General features: G+C 42.8%; 1 protein-coding gene across 4 annotated transcripts in view; it reads right to left on the reverse strand.

Moving 5' to 3' along the window:
* Window positions 1-316: 316 nt before the first annotated feature.
* The window catches only part of SMIM14 (small integral membrane protein 14), an 80,166-nt gene continuing 58,543 nt past the window's right edge, over window positions 317-21,939 (reverse strand). For all 4 annotated transcript variants that reach the window (XM_005554709.4, XM_074039573.1, XM_065544880.2 and 1 more), the window contains exons 4-5: window positions 5,487-5,629; window positions 317-1,051 (exon numbers count right to left, since the gene is read on the reverse strand). In XM_005554709.4, coding sequence (XP_005554766.1) covers window positions 1,019-1,051; window positions 5,487-5,629 — 176 coding nt within the window. In that variant the 3' untranslated portion in view covers window positions 317-1,018. The remainder of the gene's footprint in view (window positions 1,052-5,486; window positions 5,630-21,939) is intronic.

Here is a 21,939-nt window from a genome sequence, read left to right on the forward strand (position 1 = left end):
TTCACCATGTTGGCCAAGCTGGTCTCAAACTGCTGACCTCAAATGATCCGCCCACCTCAGCCTCCCAAAGTGCTGGGATTACAGGTGTGAGCCACCGCACCAGCCTAAGATTTTCATTTTAACAGGCAGTGTTAGAACAGAAAAGAAACTTCCCAAGAGGCACTCATTTTAAAAATAAATTATAGCTTAAATTATTATGTGGATTATACCAGCAAAGGCAGAAAGAATTAATGTTTTCCTCCTTTCATGAACCTTGTAAGGCTAGTGTTGAGTGGCTTACAAATGTTATATAATGGACTGTAAATCATCTGCCATATTGATCAATCATGTTTATTTAAGGTTTTCTTAACATTAGAGATTTTTAATGAGAGTATAAAATTAGTAAACAACCATTTCATTTTTTTCTCTCTTCCTATTCTAGCCACATAAGCCAGTTTAATCCATGACACAGATTTCAGCTGTAATTTGCAAAACAATCCAAGAGCTACCACAGTCCCCAAAACTACAGAAAACTGCCATCCACAAATTAACTACCAAGGTAAATGTAAATACAACGTGGTTCTAATTTTCTTTCATACAATCCCAGACAACCTCAAATAACTTTATAAATACCTCATGAAAAAAAGCAATTTAAAAAGCTATCAAATCTATTTAAAATATATAAATGCAGACCTCTCAAATTTCCTTCAATCAGGCCAGAAATTATCACAAACATTATAATCACAGTTACAAACAGAATGAGTGGAATGTTTGTAAGTTTAGGACAACCAAAAAAGCCCCATGTAACTTTTTAAAAATATAATCATTCACTCAAATATACTGTAAATAGGAATGGCAGTAACACAGGAAGCAAAAATAAACTTGCAAGTGAAATTTCTAGAAGCTCATGAAAACAATACCATCCCATATTGCAGATACAAAAGGAAAAACAGTTCTAATGGGGTTAAGAGTACTCTGGTCATCTTCGTTCGTTTGGTCGTGCAAGGTGTTAACTATTTTCACTTCCCATATCACAAAGTTAGTCCACAGGAGGAGCTGGTGGATCTTGTCCCTGGCATTAGAAAGAAATAAATTATTTAACTGACTTTTAAAAAATTTAAAATTTTTAAAAATTTATTTTATTACTTTTTAAAAAATTGACTTATTAAATCCCAGTGCAACCAATCTAACACATAGAGAAAGAACTGAGCAGCAATGCCCCCCACCATCCCATCCCAAATATATGCTTATTTGGACTTTTCATATGTTTTTACACGAGGGAACACTAGATTAAATAACACTGTGATTTTCCACCATTTGTCTCATTTTTCCCTGTAGAATGGAAGAGAGAGGGAATCTGTATAACAGTGATGTTATCACTCCTGCCAGCAACCACATTAGCTGACACACAGTCTGCATTGCATTAATATGGTAATTTTCAAAGTGTCACAGATATAATACTTGCAGGATTATGCATTGACATCTTGACTGGTTAACCAGGAGAATGTAATGGTAAAATTTCCAGGCTTGCTAAACAATTCCGGAATTTTTTTTTTTTCTTTTTTGAGACAGAGTCTCACTCGGTCGCCAGCCCCAGGAGTGATCTTCAAACTAATGAAAGTATCTTCATCCCTCTTGCTAAGGTTGATTGGCTAAGCGAAGTACTGTATATTTAAAATGAAGCTAGGGACTTTTGTTTCTCAATACTGAATGTCTACGAGGAAGCATGTGGCTGCAGTTGCTTCTGGCAGTCATCCTATGACCCTAAGGGGAGCCCATGTTGGAATGAAGTTGATAGTAAGAGGAAAGAAACTGGGTCTTTGATGACACTGTTAAACTTTCTTAACACTGACCCTACCTCTGAATTTTTTTGATGTGTAAATCAATGAAGCCACTTGTTTTTTAAACCGCTTTGGATTGACTTTTGCTAACTTGCAATAGAAAGCAAGTGAACTATAAAGGAAAGATCAGAGTTTTTAAGATTCTCAAGATTTTATTTATTTACCCTGAAATGATGTATGAGGCCCGAGTTGGGGGTGATCAGTATTTCTACTTGGAATTAGTCTCAACACATTTTCTTACTTATTCCTAAGATAGTGGAACTACTATTCCTAGAAACACTGGCCTACAATGAATTAAGGTCCAGGAGAGTATAATCTTGCATTTCTGTCACTTTAATAGTTTCTTTTTTTTTTTTCCTTGAGACAGTCTCACTCTATCGCCCAGGCTGGAGTACGGTGGTGCGATCTCGGCTCACTGCAGCCTCCACCTCCTGCGTTCAAGTGATTCACCTGCCTCAGCTTCCCGAGTAGCTGGGATTACAAGCATGTGCCACCACGCCCGGTTAATTTTTTTTTGTATTTTTAGTAGAGACAGGGTTTCACCATGTTGGTCAAGCTGGTCTCCAGCTCCTGACCTCAAATGATCCACCCGCCTCGGCCTCCCAAAGTGCTGGGATTACAGGTGGGAGCCACCGCACCCAGCCCATTTTAATGGTTTCTAAATCAGATTATTGAGAATTCTATTTCTTTAGCTCCAAATATTGAGGAAGTTACTCTTTGATATGAAAGTAACAAAGCTATACAAAGAAAGTAAGAAAGACGGCTAGGGAATAAACACTTTATCAAGACAATATGCAAGCTGTTTTATAAATACTCTCTTCTCCAAGAAAAAACAAAAATACATGTAAAGCTTTTTATATAGTGCTAATAATGCCTTCTTTCTTTCTTTCTTTCTTTCTTTCTTTTTTTGTTTTTGAGACGGAGTCTCGCTCTTGCTGCCCAGGCTGGAGTGCAATGGCACGATCTCGCCTCACTGCAACCTCTGCCTTCTGGGTTCAAGCAATTCTCCTGCCGCAGCCTCCTGAGTAGCTGAGATTACAGGCATGAGCCACTGCCTCCGGCCTATAATGCCTTCTTTCTTAAAGTTAGCATGCTATGTATCTTTTTTGTGTATGTTTTTCTTTTCGATTTTTTTTCTTTCTATACTACATATGTTCCACTCCTTTAAAAACAAAGCAAAACACTGTAATTAACACAGCATATTTGCTTTCTCTTATATAAAAAAATGAGTCTAACTGAACTGATATCAACACCACAACATTGGAGAAAAGAAACAATTATTTCAGGAATTCCACATGGTAAAGGTTGGAAAAGAGAATTAGTGGGATAATTTGGTATTCAACAAGTGAATCTGGCTAGGCACGGTGGCTCATGCCTGTAATCCCAGCACTTTGGGAGGCAAATGCAGGTGGAGCACCTGAGGTCAGGAGTTCGAGACCAGCCTGGCCAAAATGGCGAAACCCCATCTTTACTAAAAATACAAAAATTAGCCAGTTGTGGTGACACACACCTGTAATGCCAGTACTTTGGGAGGCCGAGGCAGGCAGATCACCTGAGGTCAGGAATTTGAGATCACCCTGGCCAACATGGTGAAACCCCATCTCTACTAAAAATCCAAAAATTAGCCAGATGTGGTGCGCACCTGTAATCCCAGCTACTCGGGAAGGGGAGGCAGGAGAATCGCTTGAACCCGGAAGGCAGAGGCTGCAGTGAGCCAAGATTGCACCACTGCACTCCAGCCTGGATGTGACAGAGTGAGACTCCATCTCAAAAACAAACAAACAAAAAAACGAGCAAATCTATCATGGAAATTTTCCCTTTTTTTTTGATGCTCTATCATCTTATAGTTTTTTTAATTATAAATTTTAACATTTTATTTATTTAAATTGACAAAAATTGTATATATTTGTCATATACAACATGTTTTGAAATATGCATACATTTGTAGAATGGCTAAATTGAGGTAATTGGCATATTCATGGAAATTTTTTTTTTTTTTTTTTTTGGAGACGAAGTTTCACTCTTGTCGCCCAGGCTGGAGTGCAATGGCGCGATCTTGGCTCACTGCAACCTCCACCTCCTGGGTTCAAGCAACTGTCTTGCCTTAGCCTCCCAAGTAGCTGGGATTACAGGCGCCCACCACCATGCCCAGCTAATTTTCGTATTTTTAGTAGAAACAGGGTTTCACCATGTTGGCCAGGATAGTCTCGAACTCCTAAACTCAGGTGATCTGCCCATCTCGGCCTCCCAAAGTGCTGGGCTTACAGGCGTGAGCCACCGTGCCCAGCCTCATGGAAATATTTTTAAAGAGATAATATTCAAATTCAATGTTAAAAAAAACACACACATAAATACTGGTTCTGAAAAGGATTAAAAGGAATCCTTTAACAGAGGTTCTTTTTTTTTTTTTGAGACACAATCTCACTCTGTAGCCCAAGCTGGAGTGTGGTGGTGTGATCTTGGCTCACTGCAACCTCTGCCTCCTGAGCTCAAACGATTCTCAAGCCTCAGCTTCCTGAGTAGCTGGGACTATAGGCGCACACCACCATGTCCGGCTAATTTTTTGTATTTTAGTAGAGACGGGGTTTCACCATGTTGCCCAGGGTACCATGTCCGGTTAATTTTTTGTATTTTAGTAGAGACGGGGTTTTACCATGTTGCCCAGGGTGGTCTTGAACACCTGAGATCAGGCGATCTGCCCGCCTTGGCCTCCCAAAGTGCTGGGATTGCAGGTGTGAGCCACTGCGCCTGGCCAACAGAGTTTCTATTAAAGATAGTACTGAAAACTCCCTGTTGGGTCACTTTATCACAGTTTTAATTTAGAAGGTTCTAAAAATGGTTGTAATCATGACTATCAAGATTTATCAACATGAATGATTCTGACCTCTCCTTTTGCCAGCTCAGTTGATTTGTTGTGGTACAGAAATGGAAAATGGGTTTGAGAGAAATAGGATGGGAAAATGAGGAAAATAAAATCAGACAGGCTCAGTGTCTCTACTGAATAGCTAGGACAGAAGGGGGTCAAACATTTGAGCTGAAGCTACTAAGAGTTTAGAGGCTAGAAGCATGAGAGGCAAGGGATCAACTGTGAGGTGGACAGAACTGAGTAGTGGAGGATTGAGATTTAAGCAATATTGCTGTGGATTATGAAATGGATTATTTCATAATGCTTCTCATGCGAGTAAAGATTGGAATTCAAGCCTGGGCAACCTGGCAAAACCCCATCTCTACAAAAAAAAAATACAAAAAACTAGCCAAGTGTGCTAGTGCATGCCTGTGGTCCCAGCTACTCAGAAGGGTGAGGTGGGAGGATCACCTGAGCCTGGGAGGTAGAGGCTACAGTGAGCTAAGATCGCACCAATGCACTCCAGCCTGGGCAGCTGAGCAAGACCCTGTCTGAACAACAACAACAAAAAAATTGGAATTCATTTTCAAATTAATTTTCGGCTTCTGGTCTGTGCTTCTTTCTGCATTTAACTCCACAAAGATTAAGCCATCAATTAAATCTTGGAATTGCAAGATTTAATAGAACTACATAGGTAGAATACTCTATGAGTTAAATGTAATTTAACTAATATAGGTATTTTAGTCAAAACCAAGTCCTTCCCTGCCCCAGGTCACATACATTCCCTTACCCAAAAAGCATTTAAAATGTGCAATACTTACATTATGAGGACTGGTTGGCTTTCCAGGTAGGTTGGATCCTCTTAGATTCGGAGGTCTCAGTAAGAACAAGATCAATGCAATAACCATCCAGGCCACTAAGATCATAGTAACACTGATGCCATTATCACCAGAGGGTCCTGGTACTAAAGACAAACAAAAAATGTAGCATGCTCACAACATTGTTAAAAGTAAAAAATAAATTCTAATGTTTAAATGTCAGTTTCAAATATTGTGTTAATATAAAAATTGTATTGATAAATTAAAGAAGTACATATTATACCTTCAATTTCCCTTTCCTCCAGTGAGAACATCTAAAAAGTAAATGATGTTAAATAGTCATAAACCAAAACCTAGTAAGTTTTTGTTGTTTTCATTTTTTGAGATGGGGTCTTGCTCTATCAAACAGGCTGGAGTGCGGTGGCTCAATCGTAGCCCACTACAGCCTTAAACTTCTATGCTCATGGGATCCTCTCACCTCAGCCTCCTGAGTAGCTGGGACTACAGGTGTGTGCCACCATGCCCCATGCCCCAAATTTTTAATTTTTGTTTTTAGGAGAAACACTGTGTTGCCTGGGCTGGTTTCTAACAATTGTTTGTTTTTTTTTTTAGATGGAGTCTCACTCTGTTGCCAAGGCCAGAGTACAGTGGGATGATCTTGGCTCACTGCAACCTCCACCTCCCAGGATCAAGCAATTCTGCCTCAGTCTCCTGAGTAGCTGGGATTACAGGCATGTGCCACCACGCCCAGCTAATTTTTGTATTTCTAGTAGAGACAGGGGTTCACCATGTTGGCCAGGCTGGTCTTGAACTCCTGACCTTAGGTGATCCACCCGCCTTGGCCTCCCAAAGTGCTCGGATTACAGGTGTGAGCCACTGTGTCCAGCCCCACACCCCTAATTTTTTTTTTTTAAATTTTTAGTAGTGATGACGTCTCACTATGTTGCTTGGACTAGTCTCTAATAAATTTTTTAATAGTACACTAATTCTTAATATTTTGGGGTAACAGAATCATTTGAGAATTTGATAAAAATTAAGAACTCTATTTTAAGAATTCATGGGGTCCTTCAACAGAGGCCTTGCAAGGCAAGCTGGCCATGCCATGTTTGTAGATTAGTGAGGCTAGGGGCCCTAACTTCCCTAAGATCTACTTTTCTAGCTACCTCTGCCCTGTGTCTGGCACCTACATCCTTCATGATTGTTCTTTTTGATCCATTCTGGATTAAAAATAAATATGAAAAGCACTCATGTATACCAAATTCCACAATTTTGCATATAATTGTGGAAGGTTTAAGGACCCACAAAGCCACGAATCCATAGATTTGCTGAGATCTATGAATCTGAGTTAAGACCACAGAAAAAACACTCTCCTTTGGGGGGAAATCTGCATCTTAATTACAGAGGCATCATGAAAAAGAAAGGGAACATCCGGGCTGCATAATATATACATTAAAAGATCCCTTTAATTACAGTCTCAACCAAAGAGATGACTTTGGCCTTCTTTTTCACACAAAGAAGTTGAATTCAGGTCTAGATATTTTAAAATTTAATCAGTTTTTATCTTCTATCAATTTTTTGTCTTCTATTTATCATGAGGAAAAAGCTAGACAGGGATGTATGTAAGTATACAGGTATCAGTTTTTCCTGGCTCCTTGACATAGCCATGTCTTATTTAATTTGAAATAACAAGTGCCTAGCACAGTGCCTGATATGAGGTTAACAAATTTCTAATAAATGAAACATAGATTTTTTATTGAAGTATATTAGAGAACTCAATTTTCAGAAATACAAATGGCCGGATGCGGTGACTCACGCCTATTATCCCAGCATTTTGGGAAGCCAAGATGGGCATATTGCCTGAGCTCAGGAATTCGAGACCAGCCTGGGCAATATGGTGAAACCCCATCTCTGAGGGGAAAGAAAAGGAAAATCCGGCCGGGCGCGGTGGCTCAAGCCTGTAATCCCAGCACTTTGGGAGGCCGAGACAGGCGGATCACGAAGTCAGGAGATCAAGACCATCCTGGCTAACACGGTGAAACCCCGTCTCTACTAAAAATATACAAAAAACTAGCCGGGCGAGGTGGCGGGCGCCTATAGTCCCAGCTACTCGGGAGGCTGAGGCAGGAGAATGGCGGGAACCCGGGAGGCGGGGCTTGCAGTGAGCTGAGATCCGGCCACTGCACTCCAGCCTGGGCGACAGCGCGAGACTCCGTCTCAAAAAAAAAGAAAAAAAAAAAAGAAAAGGAAAATCCGTTAGATAAACAGTTAAGGCTGGGCCCCGAGAAATGCTTGCCTGAAAAATCACAGCTGCTGCAGCTGCACAGTTAAGTCTGGAAAGATAAGGAGCCAGTAAGGCAAAGAAGCCTTTTTGTTCTTTGTATAATTAGTGAGCTCCCAGGAAAAAGTTTCCTCACCTTTTCAGGCATATACACAGTGGGCTCCGTGGGAACTTGTACAGGGAGGAGTGGGGCTTACCTAAAAAAACCCACAGTTACACAAACAAGAGAAGCTGTGCTTTGTGCTTAGAAACAATCCCACAGCTGGAAAAAGGGAGTTGCACAGACAGCTTTACTGATAAGAAAAATTACTCAATCAGTTACAAGGAGGAGAGCAGTTTCTTTTTTTTTCTTCTTTTTTTTTTTTTTTTGAGACGGAGTCTCGCCCTGTCGCCCAAGTTGGAGTGCAGTGGCACGTCAGCTCACTGCAACCTCCACCTCCCGGGTTCAAGTGATTCTCCTGCCGCAGTCTCCCCAGTAGCTGGGATTACAGGTGCCGCCACCATGCCTGGCTAATTTTTTGTATCTTTAGTAGAGATGGGGTTTCACCATGTTGGCCAGGCTGGTCTCAAACTCCTGACCTCATGATCTGCCTGCCTCGGCCTCCCAAAGTGCTGGGATTACAGGCGTGAGCCACTGTGCCTGGCCGCAGTTTCTTATAAAAACATTTTGCATTCAGTTGTAACCAAGCAATCCACTCGGACTCCCCTCTCTGCAGAGAGCTTTCTCTTGCTTATTACATTTTCGCTCAAACTTCACCCTTGTGACCATGCTCCTTAATCATTTTGGAGGTGAGACAAAGAACTCAGGGTGATACCTCACAAGAGAAACTGTTATATTAAGGTGCATTAGTGAGACTGCAAAATCTCTACGAAAATTAGCCAGGTGTGGTGGCGTGTGCCTATAGTCCCAGCTACCCGGAAGGCTGAGGCACGAGAATTGCTTGAACCCAGGAGGCAGAGGTTGCAGTGAGCTCAGATTACACCACTGCACTCCAGCCTGGGCGAGAGAGCAAGACCCTGTCTCAACCAAAACAAAACAAAACAAAACAAAACCAAAAGAAAACAACAACAACAACAACAAAATGAAAAGAAAGAAAAAAAATTATAGATTAGATTTCTAGAGGAAAATGTAGTATCCCCAGGTGATTACTAAAATAGCTTGTCAAGACTACAGCTGTTTGGTTTTGATCTCCTTGACTCAGGAAAAAGTAAAAGAAATCCAGACAAGATGTTGAAACTAATCTGATACACTGCATTGGGGTCAGTGGGTCCAGGGCCCAATTCCACAAAAGGAAAGGAATTGGTGGCACTGCTGAGGCCAAAAGGCTAGTGATAAAAGGAGACAAAGTCAAGTTAAGAGTTGCACTGGCCCTGCTGCAAAGAAGTCTTATGGCAAACAAATTAGCACAAAATATACATAAAAAAGAGCTGAGCTGGCCCAAGGCAGGATGGACAGAAATGCTTGTAGCCTCTGTTCCAACCCCAGTCAGTTCCCTAGAAACAGCTAAACAGGCCGGGCATGGCAGCTCATATCTGTAATCCCAGCACTTTGGGAGGCCAAGGCAGGCAGATCCCTTGAACTCAGGAGTTTGAGACCAGCCTGGGCAACATGACAAAAACCCATCTCTACAAAAAAATTTTTTAAAAATTAGCCAGGTGTGCTGGTGTGCACCTGCGGTCCCAGCTACTCAGGAGGCTGAAGTGGGAGGATGGCTTGAGCCCAGGAGGTGGACGTTGCAGTGAGCTGTAATTGCACCAGTGCACTCCAGCCTGGGCAACAGAGCCAGACCCTGTCTCAAAACTGAAACAAAAACAAACCACTTTCTTCCATTGTCTTCTGTGTCATTCCCACTGTCTGATCTAACAGTTGGATACTCCTCCATCAATAATTCTCTATTTCTTTTTCTTTATATCAACAGTTCTTTTTCTCTCTCTCTCTCTCTTTTTTTTTCAAGATGGAGTCTCGCTCCGTCACCAGGCTGGAGTGCAGTGGCGCGATCTCGGCTCACTGCAACCTCTGCCTCCCGGGTTTTATTTGTAGTAGAGATGGGATTTCACCATGTTGTCCAGGCTGGTCTCAAACTCCTGACCTCAGGTGATCCACCTGCCTTGGCCTCCGAAAATGCTGGGATTACAGGCGTGAGCCACTGCAACTGGCCAACATCAAGAGTTCTTAAACGATGGTATACATCAGAGTCACCTGAAAACTTCTTAAAAATGCAGAAATCGAGGCCGGGCGCGGTGGCTCAAGCCTGTAATCCCAGCACTTTGGGAGGCCGAGACGGGCGGATCACAAGGTCAGGAGATCGAGACCATCCTGGCTAACATGGTGAAACCCCGTCTCTACTAAAAATACAAAAAACTAGCCGGGCGAGGTGGTGGGCGCCTGTAGTCCCAGCTACTCGGGAGGCTGAGGCCGGAGAATGGCGTAAACCCGGGAGGCGGAGCTTGCAGTGAGCTGAGATCCGGCCACTGCACTCCAGCCTGGGCGACAGAGCGAGACTCCGTCTCAAAAAAAAAAAAAAAAAATGCAGAAATCTGGGAAACACAAGGTCAAGAGATCACCCGGGAGGCAGAGGTTGCAGTGAGCCGAGATCGCGCCACCACACTCCAGCCTGGTGACAGAGCGAGACTCCGTCTCAAACAAAACAAAACAAAACAAAATGCAGAAATCCCACCTTCCATTTAACATATTCAGTACTTTAGTATTCCAAACAAAAATCATGAGCATCTCCCCCTGCCCTACCCCTTTCCACCCCAACTACCAAACTGGATTTCCATTCATCCAGTTGCCCAGGGCAGAAACCTAAGAAAACACCTTTTTTTTCTCTCAACAACCCTGTATTTAATCCATTATGAAGTTTCTTGCAATTTTTCCTTCTAAATATCACTTGTATCTGCCTACTTTTAGCTCCATGTCCCCTCCTGCTCAAGCTACCATCACCTCTTATCTGGTCTACTGCAGTGGCCTCTTAAGGGATCTCCCTATATCTACTCCTGCTTCCCCTGTGTTCTATATTGTCTCCAGAGTGATTTGTTTTTCTTTTTTTAAAAGCAAATACATGTTGAGTGTCCCTATGTGAAATGCTTGGGTATACAAGTGTTTCAGAATTGAGATTTTTTCAGATTTGGGGATATATGCAATACACTTACTGGTTCAGCAGCCCTAATCCTAAAATCCAAAATCTGAAATGTTCCAATGAGTATTTCCTTTGAGCATCGTGTCAGCACTGAATAAGTTTCAGATTTTGGAGAATTTCAGATTTTCAGGTTAGGGATATTCAACCTATACTATTATTTTTATTTTAAATAATAGTTCAGGCCAGACCTGATGGGGCTCATGCCTGTAATCCCAGCACTTTAGGAGGCCAAGGCAGGAACATCCCTTGAGCTCAGGAGCTCAAGACCAGCCTGGGCAAAATGGCTGGTGTTGAACTTCTGGCCTCATGCAATCCTCCTGCCTGGGTTTCCCAAAGAGCTGAGATTATAGGTAGTCATGCCCAGCCATGACTTTTTAATATTCTTTGCAAGTAAAAACTTCTGGAGCTTAAGAGAGTTAAACCTCAGATTCCAAGTTTACTAATTCATATTTCTAGACAAACGATACCTGATCCTTTTTTAGAATCTCATGCCGGGCACCGTGGCTCACGCCTGTCGTCCCAGCACTTGGGAGGGTAAGGCGAGTGCATCACCTGAGGTCTGGAGTTCAACACCAGTCTGGCCAACATGGTAAAAAACAAACAAACAAAAAGTCTCTACTAAAAATACAAAAATTAGCCAGGCATGGTGGCGCACGCCTGTAATCCCAGCTACTCGGGGTGTTGTGGTGGAAGAATTGCTCGAACCCAGAAGACGGAGGTTGCAGTGAGCCGAGATCATGCCACTGCACTCCAGCCTGGGTAACATAGTGAGACTCCATCTCAACAACAACAACAAAATAGTAATGTCCACTTCTTTTTTAGAATCTCACAATAGTAATAAGACTCTTAGTTCCCTTAACTATCTCCTAGCTTGGTTCCTATTGCAGGTTTTCCTGCTTGCTTATCGCTGCCAGAAAAGTCTGCTTAAAACTGTTCTTGGCTGGGTACAGTGGCTCATGGCTGTGATCTCAGCACTCTAGGAGGCTGAGGCAGGAGGATCCTTGGAGCCCAGGCATTTGAGACCAGCCTGGGCAACATAGTGAGACCCCTGTCTCCACAAAAAAATTAAAAAATTAGCTGGGTGTGGTGGTGCAGGCCTGTAATCTCAGCTACTTGGGAGGCTGAGGTGGGAGGATCACTTAAGCCCAGGTGGTCAAGGCTGCAGTGAATTGTAATCACACAACTGCACTCCAGCCTGGGTGGCAGAGATAGACCCTGTCTCAACCCCAAAACAAACAAACAAACAATCCCCTCTGTTCTTAACACATCTCTGTTGATTAACGTGATAACTCAGTTTCCACTGCCTACTGTTTCAACTCTGGGTTTTTGTTTTTGTTTTTATTGAGTCAGTGTCTCCCTCTGTCTTCCAGGCTGCAGTGCAGTGGCACAATCACAACCCACTGCAACCTTTGCCTCCCAGGCTCAAGTGATCCTTTTACCTCAGCCTCCTGAGTAGCTGGGACTATAGGAGTATGCCACCATGCCTGATTAATTTTTTAATATTTTTAAAACTTTTTTTTATTTTTTAGAGACAGGGTCTCACTATGTTACCCAGGCTGATCTCAAATTCCTGAGCTCAAGTGATCTGCCCACCTTGGCCTCCCAAAGTTCTGGGATTACAGGCATGAGCCACCTCACCTGGCCCTAAGTTTTGTATTTTTAGTAGAGACGGCGTTTTGCCATGTTGCCAAGGCTTGTCTTGAACTCCTGAGCTCAAGCAATCCACCCACCTGAGCCTTGCAAAGTGCCAGGATTATAAGCATGAGCTACTGTGCCCAGCAATTCTAAATTCTTTAGCTCAGCCTTTCCTCATATGATTTGGCCTTACTCATCTAATCTTACCTCTTACCACTTCTCAGAAAATGCATCCGCTGCTCTAGTCACGCCCCATACCTCTTCTTTATTTATTTATTTATTTATTTATTTATTTATTTATTTATTTAGAGACAGAGTTTCACTCTTGCTGGCCAGGCTAGAGTGCAACGGCACGATCTCTGCTCACTGCAACCTCCGCCTCTCAGGTTCAAGTGATTCTCTTGCCTCAGCCTCCTGAGTAGCTGGGATTACAGGTGCGCACCACCACACCCAGCTAGTTTTTTTGTATTTTTAGTAGAGACAAGGTTTCACCATGTTGACCAGGCTGGTCTCGAACTCCTGATCTCAGGTGATCCACCCACCTCAGCCTCCCAAAGTGATGGGATTACAGGCATAAGCCACCGCCCCTGGCCCCTCTTCTTTCTTTAGCCAATGATTCCCTGGCCTGGCTATGCATCAGAATAGCCCGTGACAGTATCAACACCACAGATTCTAAGGCACTGCCTAAGACCATCTGATTCAGGAGCAGCTTTGGGGTGGGAACAGGAACCAACGATATTTTTTAAAAGCTTTCCAAATGAATCTGATGCAACAGTTGAATGCGAACTTGTCTGGCAGCATTTGCCAACTATGCAAATTCAGTCTTCCTGGGTTACTCATTATTTCCCTGTCTAGCATGTTGTTACAACTAACTCCATTTATCCACCTATATGCTATATCCCTCTTCCATAAAAATCTCCATTTCCTCCACCCACTTTTTCCTCTGCCTTCTCTGGACTAGTGTAGCATTTCTAGTTTGAAGGAAAGGTCTCCTGTCTCTCCTAATTAACTTTTTAAGAACTGAGACCATCTCATAGCTGTTTGACTATACCATCTCTTAGATATATAATCCCTGAACCTCAGTTTCTTTTTCTTTTTCTTCTTTCCTTCTTCCTTCCTTCCTTCCTCTTATTCCTTCTTCTTCTTCCTCTTCTTTTACTCTTCCTCTTCTTCTATTATTATTATTATCATTTTGAGACAGAGTCTTGTTCTGTCACCAGGCTGGAGTGCAGTGGCACAATCTTGGCTCACTGCAACCTCCGCCTCCCAGTTGCAAGTGATTCCCCTGCCTCAGCCTCCCGACTAGCTGGGACTACAGGTGTGTACCACCATGCCAGGCTAATTTTTTGTATTTTAGTAGAAACGGCTTTTCACCATGTTGGCCAGGATGGTCTCGATCTCCTGACCTCGTGATTCGCCCGCCTGGGCCTCCCAAAGTGCTGGGATTACAGGTGTGAGCTACTGTGCCCAGCCAAGCCTCAGTTTCTTTACCAGTGAAGTGGAAGTATTTCCATCATCTCAGAGCAGCTACGACAATTGAAATGGTCAATACATGACAAGCGGTTAGCGAAGTGCCTGGTACACAGCAGGTAGTCAATAAACATTATCCATTAACTTTGGGAGGCAGAGGCAGGCGGATCACCTGAGGTCAGGAGTTTGAAACCAGCCTGGCTAACATGGTGAAACCTCGTCTCTACTGAAAATATAAAACTTAGCGGGGTGTGGTGGCACAGGTCTGTAATCCCAGTTACTCGAGAGGCTGAGGCAGGAGAATCTCTTGAACCTGGGAGGTGGAGGTTGCAGTGAGCCGAGACTGCGCCACTGCACTCCAGCCTGGGTGACAGAGTGAGATTCTGTCTCCGTAAGAAAAAAAAACAAAAAACACCATATCCATTACCAGTATTAGGATCAATTAGAATACAGAAAAGTGATAACGGGATGGAAGGAGCACAACACTTGGTAACTAACTGGACTGGTGGGAGGAGGAGGAAGAAAAATTAGTGAAGGATGCCTCTAAAATTTTCTGAAGGGTAACAGCATGTGTTAGAATTTCTCTACTTAAAAAGCTAAATGGAAACAGTTTTCCTGACCTCCAAGGTTTGATAACATCATTTTCTCCTATCCTCCAGTAATTCACGGCCCATCTCAGAATAGGATATTAGGTGAACCAATTAAAGTAGAACTTCTTGGTCACAGCCAGTCGTTTTCTGTTTACAGCAGTCCCATGAAATTGAGATTGACTTTGGGATGTACTATCACATGGGCATAGCATGCAAGATTATTAACAAAAAACTGGAAACAAACCTAAACGTCTGCCAAGAGTGCCTGATTAATAAATTATGGTACATCTATACAATGGAATTATTATAAAGCTGTAAACAATTTTTGAGGAAAGTCTCTATGAGGTATGCTTTTTTTGACACACACAAAAAAAAAAAAAAAAAAAAAAAGAAAGCAGGTGAAGAATGGTGTCTAAAAAGGGGAGACAAGGCTGGGCACAGTGGCTCAAGCCTGTAATCCCAGCACTTTGAGAGGCCAAGGCAGGCGGATCACTTGAGGTCAGGAGTTCAAGACCAGCTTCGCCAACATAATGAAACCCCCTCTGTACTAAAAATACAAAAACTAGCCGGGTGTAGTGGCTCATGCCTGTAATCCTAGCTACTCGGGAGGCTGAGGCATGAGAATCACTTGAATTTGGGAGGCAGAGGTTGCAGTGAGCCAGGATGGCACAACGGCACTCTAGCCTGGGCGACAGAGACAAATAATTTACAGTTGCTTGTACATGTACAAAGACACTCTGGAAAGATACAGAGAAGACCAATAATACCTGGAGAAAGGATCTGGGTAGTTGGGAGAATATGAGGCAAGACAACTCTTCACTGTATACTAATTAACTTCTTGATTTTTGAACCTTATGTAAAAAGTTAATAGAATTAAACAAAAAAAGTAACCTAAAGTATCTTGGGGTTGAAAACACTAGGTATCTGAACTGACTTAGACTCCTTAAAATATTTAGGGACAGGAAATAAGAGGGTCACTATAGGCTTTCTGTGATTATTCACAGTCCCTTATGACAAGACCTACTCTTTAGAAAGTCTCAGAACACAGGAAAACGAGACTTGGACTGGCCTACTCACACTCCCTGACACTGCATGCAGCTGATAAATATGAACATCAGGAGCGGCTTTTTTTTCTTCTAAGACGGGGTCTCCAGGAACTCCCTATATATTATTTACTTTAAGAAGTTAAGTATTTTTCACTTTATGGCCTGGAAAGATATCAAATCATAAAAATGTAGAGGGACTTTATACACCAAAATATAGCATTTCCTATTTTGCTTATGCATTAAGTTTTTGGTTACAAGCAAACATGAGTAGAGTTGATGGTCAGAGACCTCACAAATAAAATGCCAAATGGAATATTCACAATGCAGTCGTTAACTTAGCTGGACACCAAGAAGATGAAAAGGTAGAGACAGGCTCTAAGAGCTGACTCATCCCGAGAGATTATTTGTATAAACTTATATAGGTTTCCACTGGGGAAAGCAAAAACAGAATAGCAGTGAACATGGACAATACACCAGTATGCTCTAACCCTGTAATTTTTGGTCCCATATAGTAATTACATTGTCCTAAGCATAGCTACCAGTTTTCAAAAAGCTGAGTCAAGGGTGATCTCTATCATTCCCTAATGTAGATCTGTTATCCTACTACAGGCTGAGTATTCCTACTCTAAAAATCCAGAATGCTCCAAAATCCAAAACTTTTTTTTTTTTTGAGACAGTCTCGCTTAGTCGCCCAGTCTGGAGTGCAATGGCGCGATCTCGGCTCACTGCAAGCTCCGCCTCCCGGGTTCACGCCATTCTCCTGCCTCAGCCTCCCGAGTAGCTGGGACTACAGGCGCCCGCCGCCTCGCCCGGCTAATTTTTTGCATTTTTAGTAGAAGCGGGGTTTCACCATGTTAGCCAGGATGGTCTCAATCTCCTGACCTCGTGATCCGCCCGCCTCGGCCTCCCATAGTGCCGGGATTACAGGCGTGAGCCACCGCGCCCGGCCCAATCCAAAACTTTTTGAGAGCTGACATCATGCTCAAAAGAAATGCTTATCAGAACATTTCACATTTTCAGCTTAGGGATGGTCAACAGGTAAATGAATCTAAAAAAATGTGAAACCGAATACCCTTCTGGCTCCAAGCATTTCAAATAAGGGATATTCAACCTATACTTTCATATTGTGTTCTGCGAGGGTGCCCCCTGGTGTTACTTCAGATTAGTGTTTTTTAGAGAAAGATAACCTGAATGGAAAGCATCCTCTCTTTTGTTTAAAGGATTCTATTAAAAAAGAAATACATGACATTTTAAGCAGGGGGCTAAGGGAAGCCTCACTAAGAAGGTACTCTAGAGTAAAGAAGTAAAAGTGAGGGTGTCATTTGTGAGATTATCTGAAAGAAGCACATTTCAGGCAGAAGGAACAGTGAGAACTCCTGATTCAGGAGCCTGTGGGATGTTCATGGAGGCCAACGTGGCTGAAGTGGAGTGACCTGGGATTGGTGGTATAGCGAGGTGGGATGTAAGAAAAAGATTAGGCTGGGTGCGGTGGCTCACGCCTGTAATCCCAGCACTTTGGGAAGCTGAGGTGGGAGAATCACTTGAGGCCAGGAGTTGAAGACCAGCCTGGGCAACATAATGAGATCCTATCTCTACAACATAAAAAACAAACAAACAAACAAAAATCAGCCAAGTGTAGTGCCACACACCTGTGGTCCCAGCTACTCAGAAGGCTGAGGTGGGAGGACTGCTTGAGCCCAAGGGGTTGAGGTTGCAGTAAGCCATGATTGCACCACTTCACTCCAGCCTGGGCAACAGAGTGAGACTCTGTCTCCAGAAAAGAAAATAAAAAGATTAAATCAAAAGAGTAACAGGATTCAGATCATGTTGGCCTTATAGGTCATAATAAGAACCTTGGCTTCTATTACATATTAAATAGAAAACCACTGAAGGGGCTTTTTTTTTTTTTTTTTTTTTTTTTGAGACAGGGTCTCACTCTGTCACCCAGGTTGGAGTGCAGTGGCTCAATTACAGCTCACTGCAGCCTCAACCTCCTAGGCTCAAGTGATCCTCCCAACTCAGCATCCAGAGTAGCTGGGCATAGGCACAGGCTACCATGTCTAGCTAAGTTTTATATCATTTCAACATGTTGCTCACGCTGGTCTTGAACTCCTGAGCCCAAGTAATCTGCCTGCTTTGGCCTCCTGAAATAGGATTACAAGTGTGAGCCACTGAGCCCAGCCACCTCTGAAGAGTTTTGAGCAAAATGCAGATGATATCTGACTCTCATTTTGACAGAACCACTCTATCTGTTGTGTCCTGAAGAAGGAGAAACAGAAAGACAGTGATATGGTTTGGCTGTGTCCCCACCCAAATTTCATCTTGAATTGTAACTCCCACAATTCCCATATGTCGTGGGAGGAACCTGGTGGGAGGTGATTGAATTATGGGAGCAGGTCTTTCCTGCGCTGTTCTCATGATAGTAAGTCTCACGAGATCTTATGGTTTTAAAAAGGGGAGTTTCCCTGTACAAGCTCTCTTCTCTTGTCTGCCACCATGTGAGACGTGCCTTTCACCTTCCGCCGTGACTGTGAGGCCTCCCCAGACATGTGGAATTGTAAGCCCAATAAACCCTTTTCTTTTGTAAATTGCCCTGTCTTGGGTATGTCTTTATTAGCAGTGTGAAAACGGACCAATACAGACTAATTAGACAGACTAATACAACAGAACCTGTTGCAATAATCTGTTAACATATGAGATGATGATGGCCTAGAACAGGGAGGAGGCAGTGCGATAGTGAGAAGTGGTAGAATTTTGGATGTATCTTCAAGGTTGTGCTTGCTGAAAGGTGACTGAACAGTGTAAGAAAAAGGGAAGCCAAGGATGAGTCTTAGAAGGATAGAACTGCCATTAACTGTTATAGGAAGGATCTCGAGAGGAGCAGAAATTCTTAAGATGTTGAGTTTGAGGCACCTTGTGAGACATCCCAGTGGAAATGCCCAAAAGACAGTCATCAGCATACACGTAATGAGTCATGAGACCAGATGAGATCACCAAGCGAGTGAGTGTCTAGAAAGGGAAATGATCCAGGGGCTGAGTCCTGGAGCATTCCAAAAATAAAAGCTAAGAGGTCAGGGGGACAGACAGAGGCACCAAGAAAGAAGACAGCAGGTAGAAAGACACAATGCAGCCAGGCACGGTGGCTCACGCCTATAATCCCAGCACTTTGGGAGGACAAGGTGGGTGGATCACCTGAGGTCAGGAGTTCAAGACCAGTCTTGGCAACATAGGGAAACCCTGTGTCTACTAAAAAATACAAAAATTAGGCCAGGCACAGTGGTTCACACCTGTAATCCCAGCATTTTAGGAGGCCGAGGCAGGTGGATCACGAGGTCAAGAGATCTAGACCATTCTGGCCAACATGGTGAAACCCTGTCTCTACTAAAAGTACAAAAATTAGCTGGTGTGGTGGCACGCGCCTGTAGTCCCAGGTACTCAGGAGGCTGAGGCAGGAGAATCGCTTGAACCCGGGAGGTGGAGATTGCAGTGAGCTGAGATTGCACCACTGTGCTCCAGCCTGGTGACAGTGTGAGACTGTCTCAAAAAAAAAAAAAAAAAATAGCTGGGGATGCTGGCACACGCCTGTAATCCCAGCTACTCAGGATGCTGAGGCAGGAGAACTGCTTGAATCCAGGAGGTGGAGGTTGCAGTGTGCTATCATGCCATTGGGCTCCAGCTTGGGCGACAAAAGCAAGACTCCATCTCAAAAGAAAGAAAGAAAAAAAAAATTAGCCGGGCATGGTGACATGCTCCTGTAGTCCCAGCTACTCAAAAGGCTGAATGGGAGGTTTACTTGAACCTGTAAGGTCAAGGCTGCAGTGAGCCGTGTTTGCTCCACTACACTCAAGCCCGGGTGACAAAGTGAGACCCTGTCTCAGAACAAAACAAAAAACAAACAAAAACACCCCAAACCATATTCAGTGCCAAATGCTAACGCCCAAATAGATTGTATAAATAAGAACATACGGGCTGGGCAAGGTAGCGCACCTCTGTAATCCCAGCACTTTAGGAGGCGGAGGTGGGTGGATCACTTGAGGTCAGGAGTTCGAGACCAGCCTGGCCAACATGGCGAAACCCCGGCTCTACTAAAAATACAAAAAATTAGCCAGGTGTGTTAGTGCATTCCTGTAATCCTGGCTACTTGGGAGGCTGAGGCAGGAGAATAGCTTGAGCCTAGGAGGCGGAAGTTGCAGTGAGCTGAGATCGCGCCACTACACTCCAGCCTGGGCAACAGAGCAAGACTCCATCTCAAAAAAAAAAAAATATATATATATATATACACACACACACATTTATATATGTCTTCACCATTTACTCTTTGGTCTGTGTTTTAACAACGTTGAATCTACCCAGCAGCTGCTTCTAGGACTAAACGAATAAATGACATTTCTGATATCACAATGATTAAACACTGTTCTAAAACAATGGAATAACATCTGTGAAAAGGGGAAGAGTAAAAAAATAAGACAATGGAATGTATACAAAATAGAACTACAGAAATGAAAGGCAGAAGTGAACCAAAGTAACCAATGTAAAAAACAAGTCAGGAGAAGAGAATAAAACATATATTTCTTCAAGGCTTATTTCAATTCTTATGAAGCCTCCAATTCCCACAAGCTTAAAACACATATTTAATTTTAAAAAATAACTTTTTCCAATTGAATAGTAACACATGTATCTAAATATAAAGATAGCTACAAAATATATGTTTTATTATTTTAAGAAAAAAGTATAAGCTCACTGGAGAAAATTTAGAATATAAGAAAAATAATGGCCGGGCGCGGTGGCTCAAGCCTGTAATCCCAGCACTTTGGGAGGCCGAGACGGGCAGATCACAAGGTCAGATCGAGACCATCCTGGTTAACACAGTGAAACCCCGTCTCTACTAAAAAATACAAAAAACTAGCTGGGCGAGGTGGCAGGCGCCTGTAGTCCCAGCTACTCAGGAGGCTGAGCCAGGAGAATGGCGTAAACCCGGGAGGCGGAGCTTGCAGTGAGCTGAGATCCGGCCACTGCACTCCAGCCTGGGCGACAGAGCTAGACTCCATCTCAAAAAAAAAAAAAAAGAAAAAAAAAGAAAACTAATTCTATCCCTCACAGTAAACTACTGTTTAACCATTTAAAAGCCTAGCTCTCAGAAAGGATTTTTACCAACTGCTAAAAGAATTGGAGGGAAAGAAAAACTTGCCGATATGCCTAAATGAACGTTCAAAGTTTCACCTTTCTTTTTAGAGTTAGGAAGTCACATTTTACCTACAGGAATGAATATATTTGGTTATAGGTGGGGCTGGTTCAAGAGTCACAAAAGCCGCACAGGTAATAAACACCTGTTTTCCCATGGGGAGGTTCAATAAAATTATTTTCAACTAGGAAAACAGGTTTTAGCTTTACCTGTTGAGGCAAATATTTGAGCTGTACACTGCAGGTTAATGAATGCTACTGGAGAAGTAACATAAAGAAGTCTGGAGGGAGGGAACCACCACCCATTGTCCTAACAATGCATGTTTCTATTGCTTTCTTGTCTTGAAGGCATATATATCGTCCAAATGGACTAAGTTCTGACCAAAGTTCTACTTTAGGCTAGGCACTGCACTAGCTCCCACTTCTCTAAGTTGTTATATCTGTGGAATTTGATGGGACACCCAGTTCACAAAGTAATAAAAATCATAATGTATACAAGTCTCTTTAAGATTACCTTACTGTGTCTTGTTTTAGTTTCATATACATAATAAACTGGCAGCTCTGCTTCGGAGATGTTACATATCAGCAACTAACCTACTAATAAATGCAATTTGGCAATATGTAAATAGCCTTAAAATGTGTGAAGAAAACCAGAACGTATCACTCCAAAATATGCCTCTTTCACATAGAAATTATTTCTGAGAGGCCAGGCATGGTGGCTTATGCCTGTAATCCCAGCTACTTGGGAGGCTGAGGCACTAGAATTGCTTGAACCTGGGTGGCAGAGGTTGCAGTGAGCTGACACTGCGCCACTGCACTCTAGCCTGGGCAACAAAGCAAGACTCCGTCTCAAAAAAAAAAAAAAAAAAAAGAAAGAAAGAAAGAATTATTTTTGAGCTGTAGGCAATTAGGAAGTAGCAAATAGAAGAAAAGCTTTCTCTATTCCCCTCTTTTCTGCCTAAAGGTAGGATACAAACTCTCCTTTATACACAACTCTACAGACTTAATAGCCCAGAGACAGCACCAGAGGAGTCTGCAAACAAACCTTACTCCATTAGTTTCCTCCCAAATATTTACTTTCCCAGTTTCTTTTTTTTGAGATGGAGTGTCGCTCTG

This window comes from Macaca fascicularis, chromosome 5 (assembly GCF_037993035.2).
Source record: "Macaca fascicularis isolate 582-1 chromosome 5, T2T-MFA8v1.1".
Taxonomy (NCBI): domain Eukaryota; kingdom Metazoa; phylum Chordata; class Mammalia; order Primates; family Cercopithecidae; genus Macaca; species Macaca fascicularis.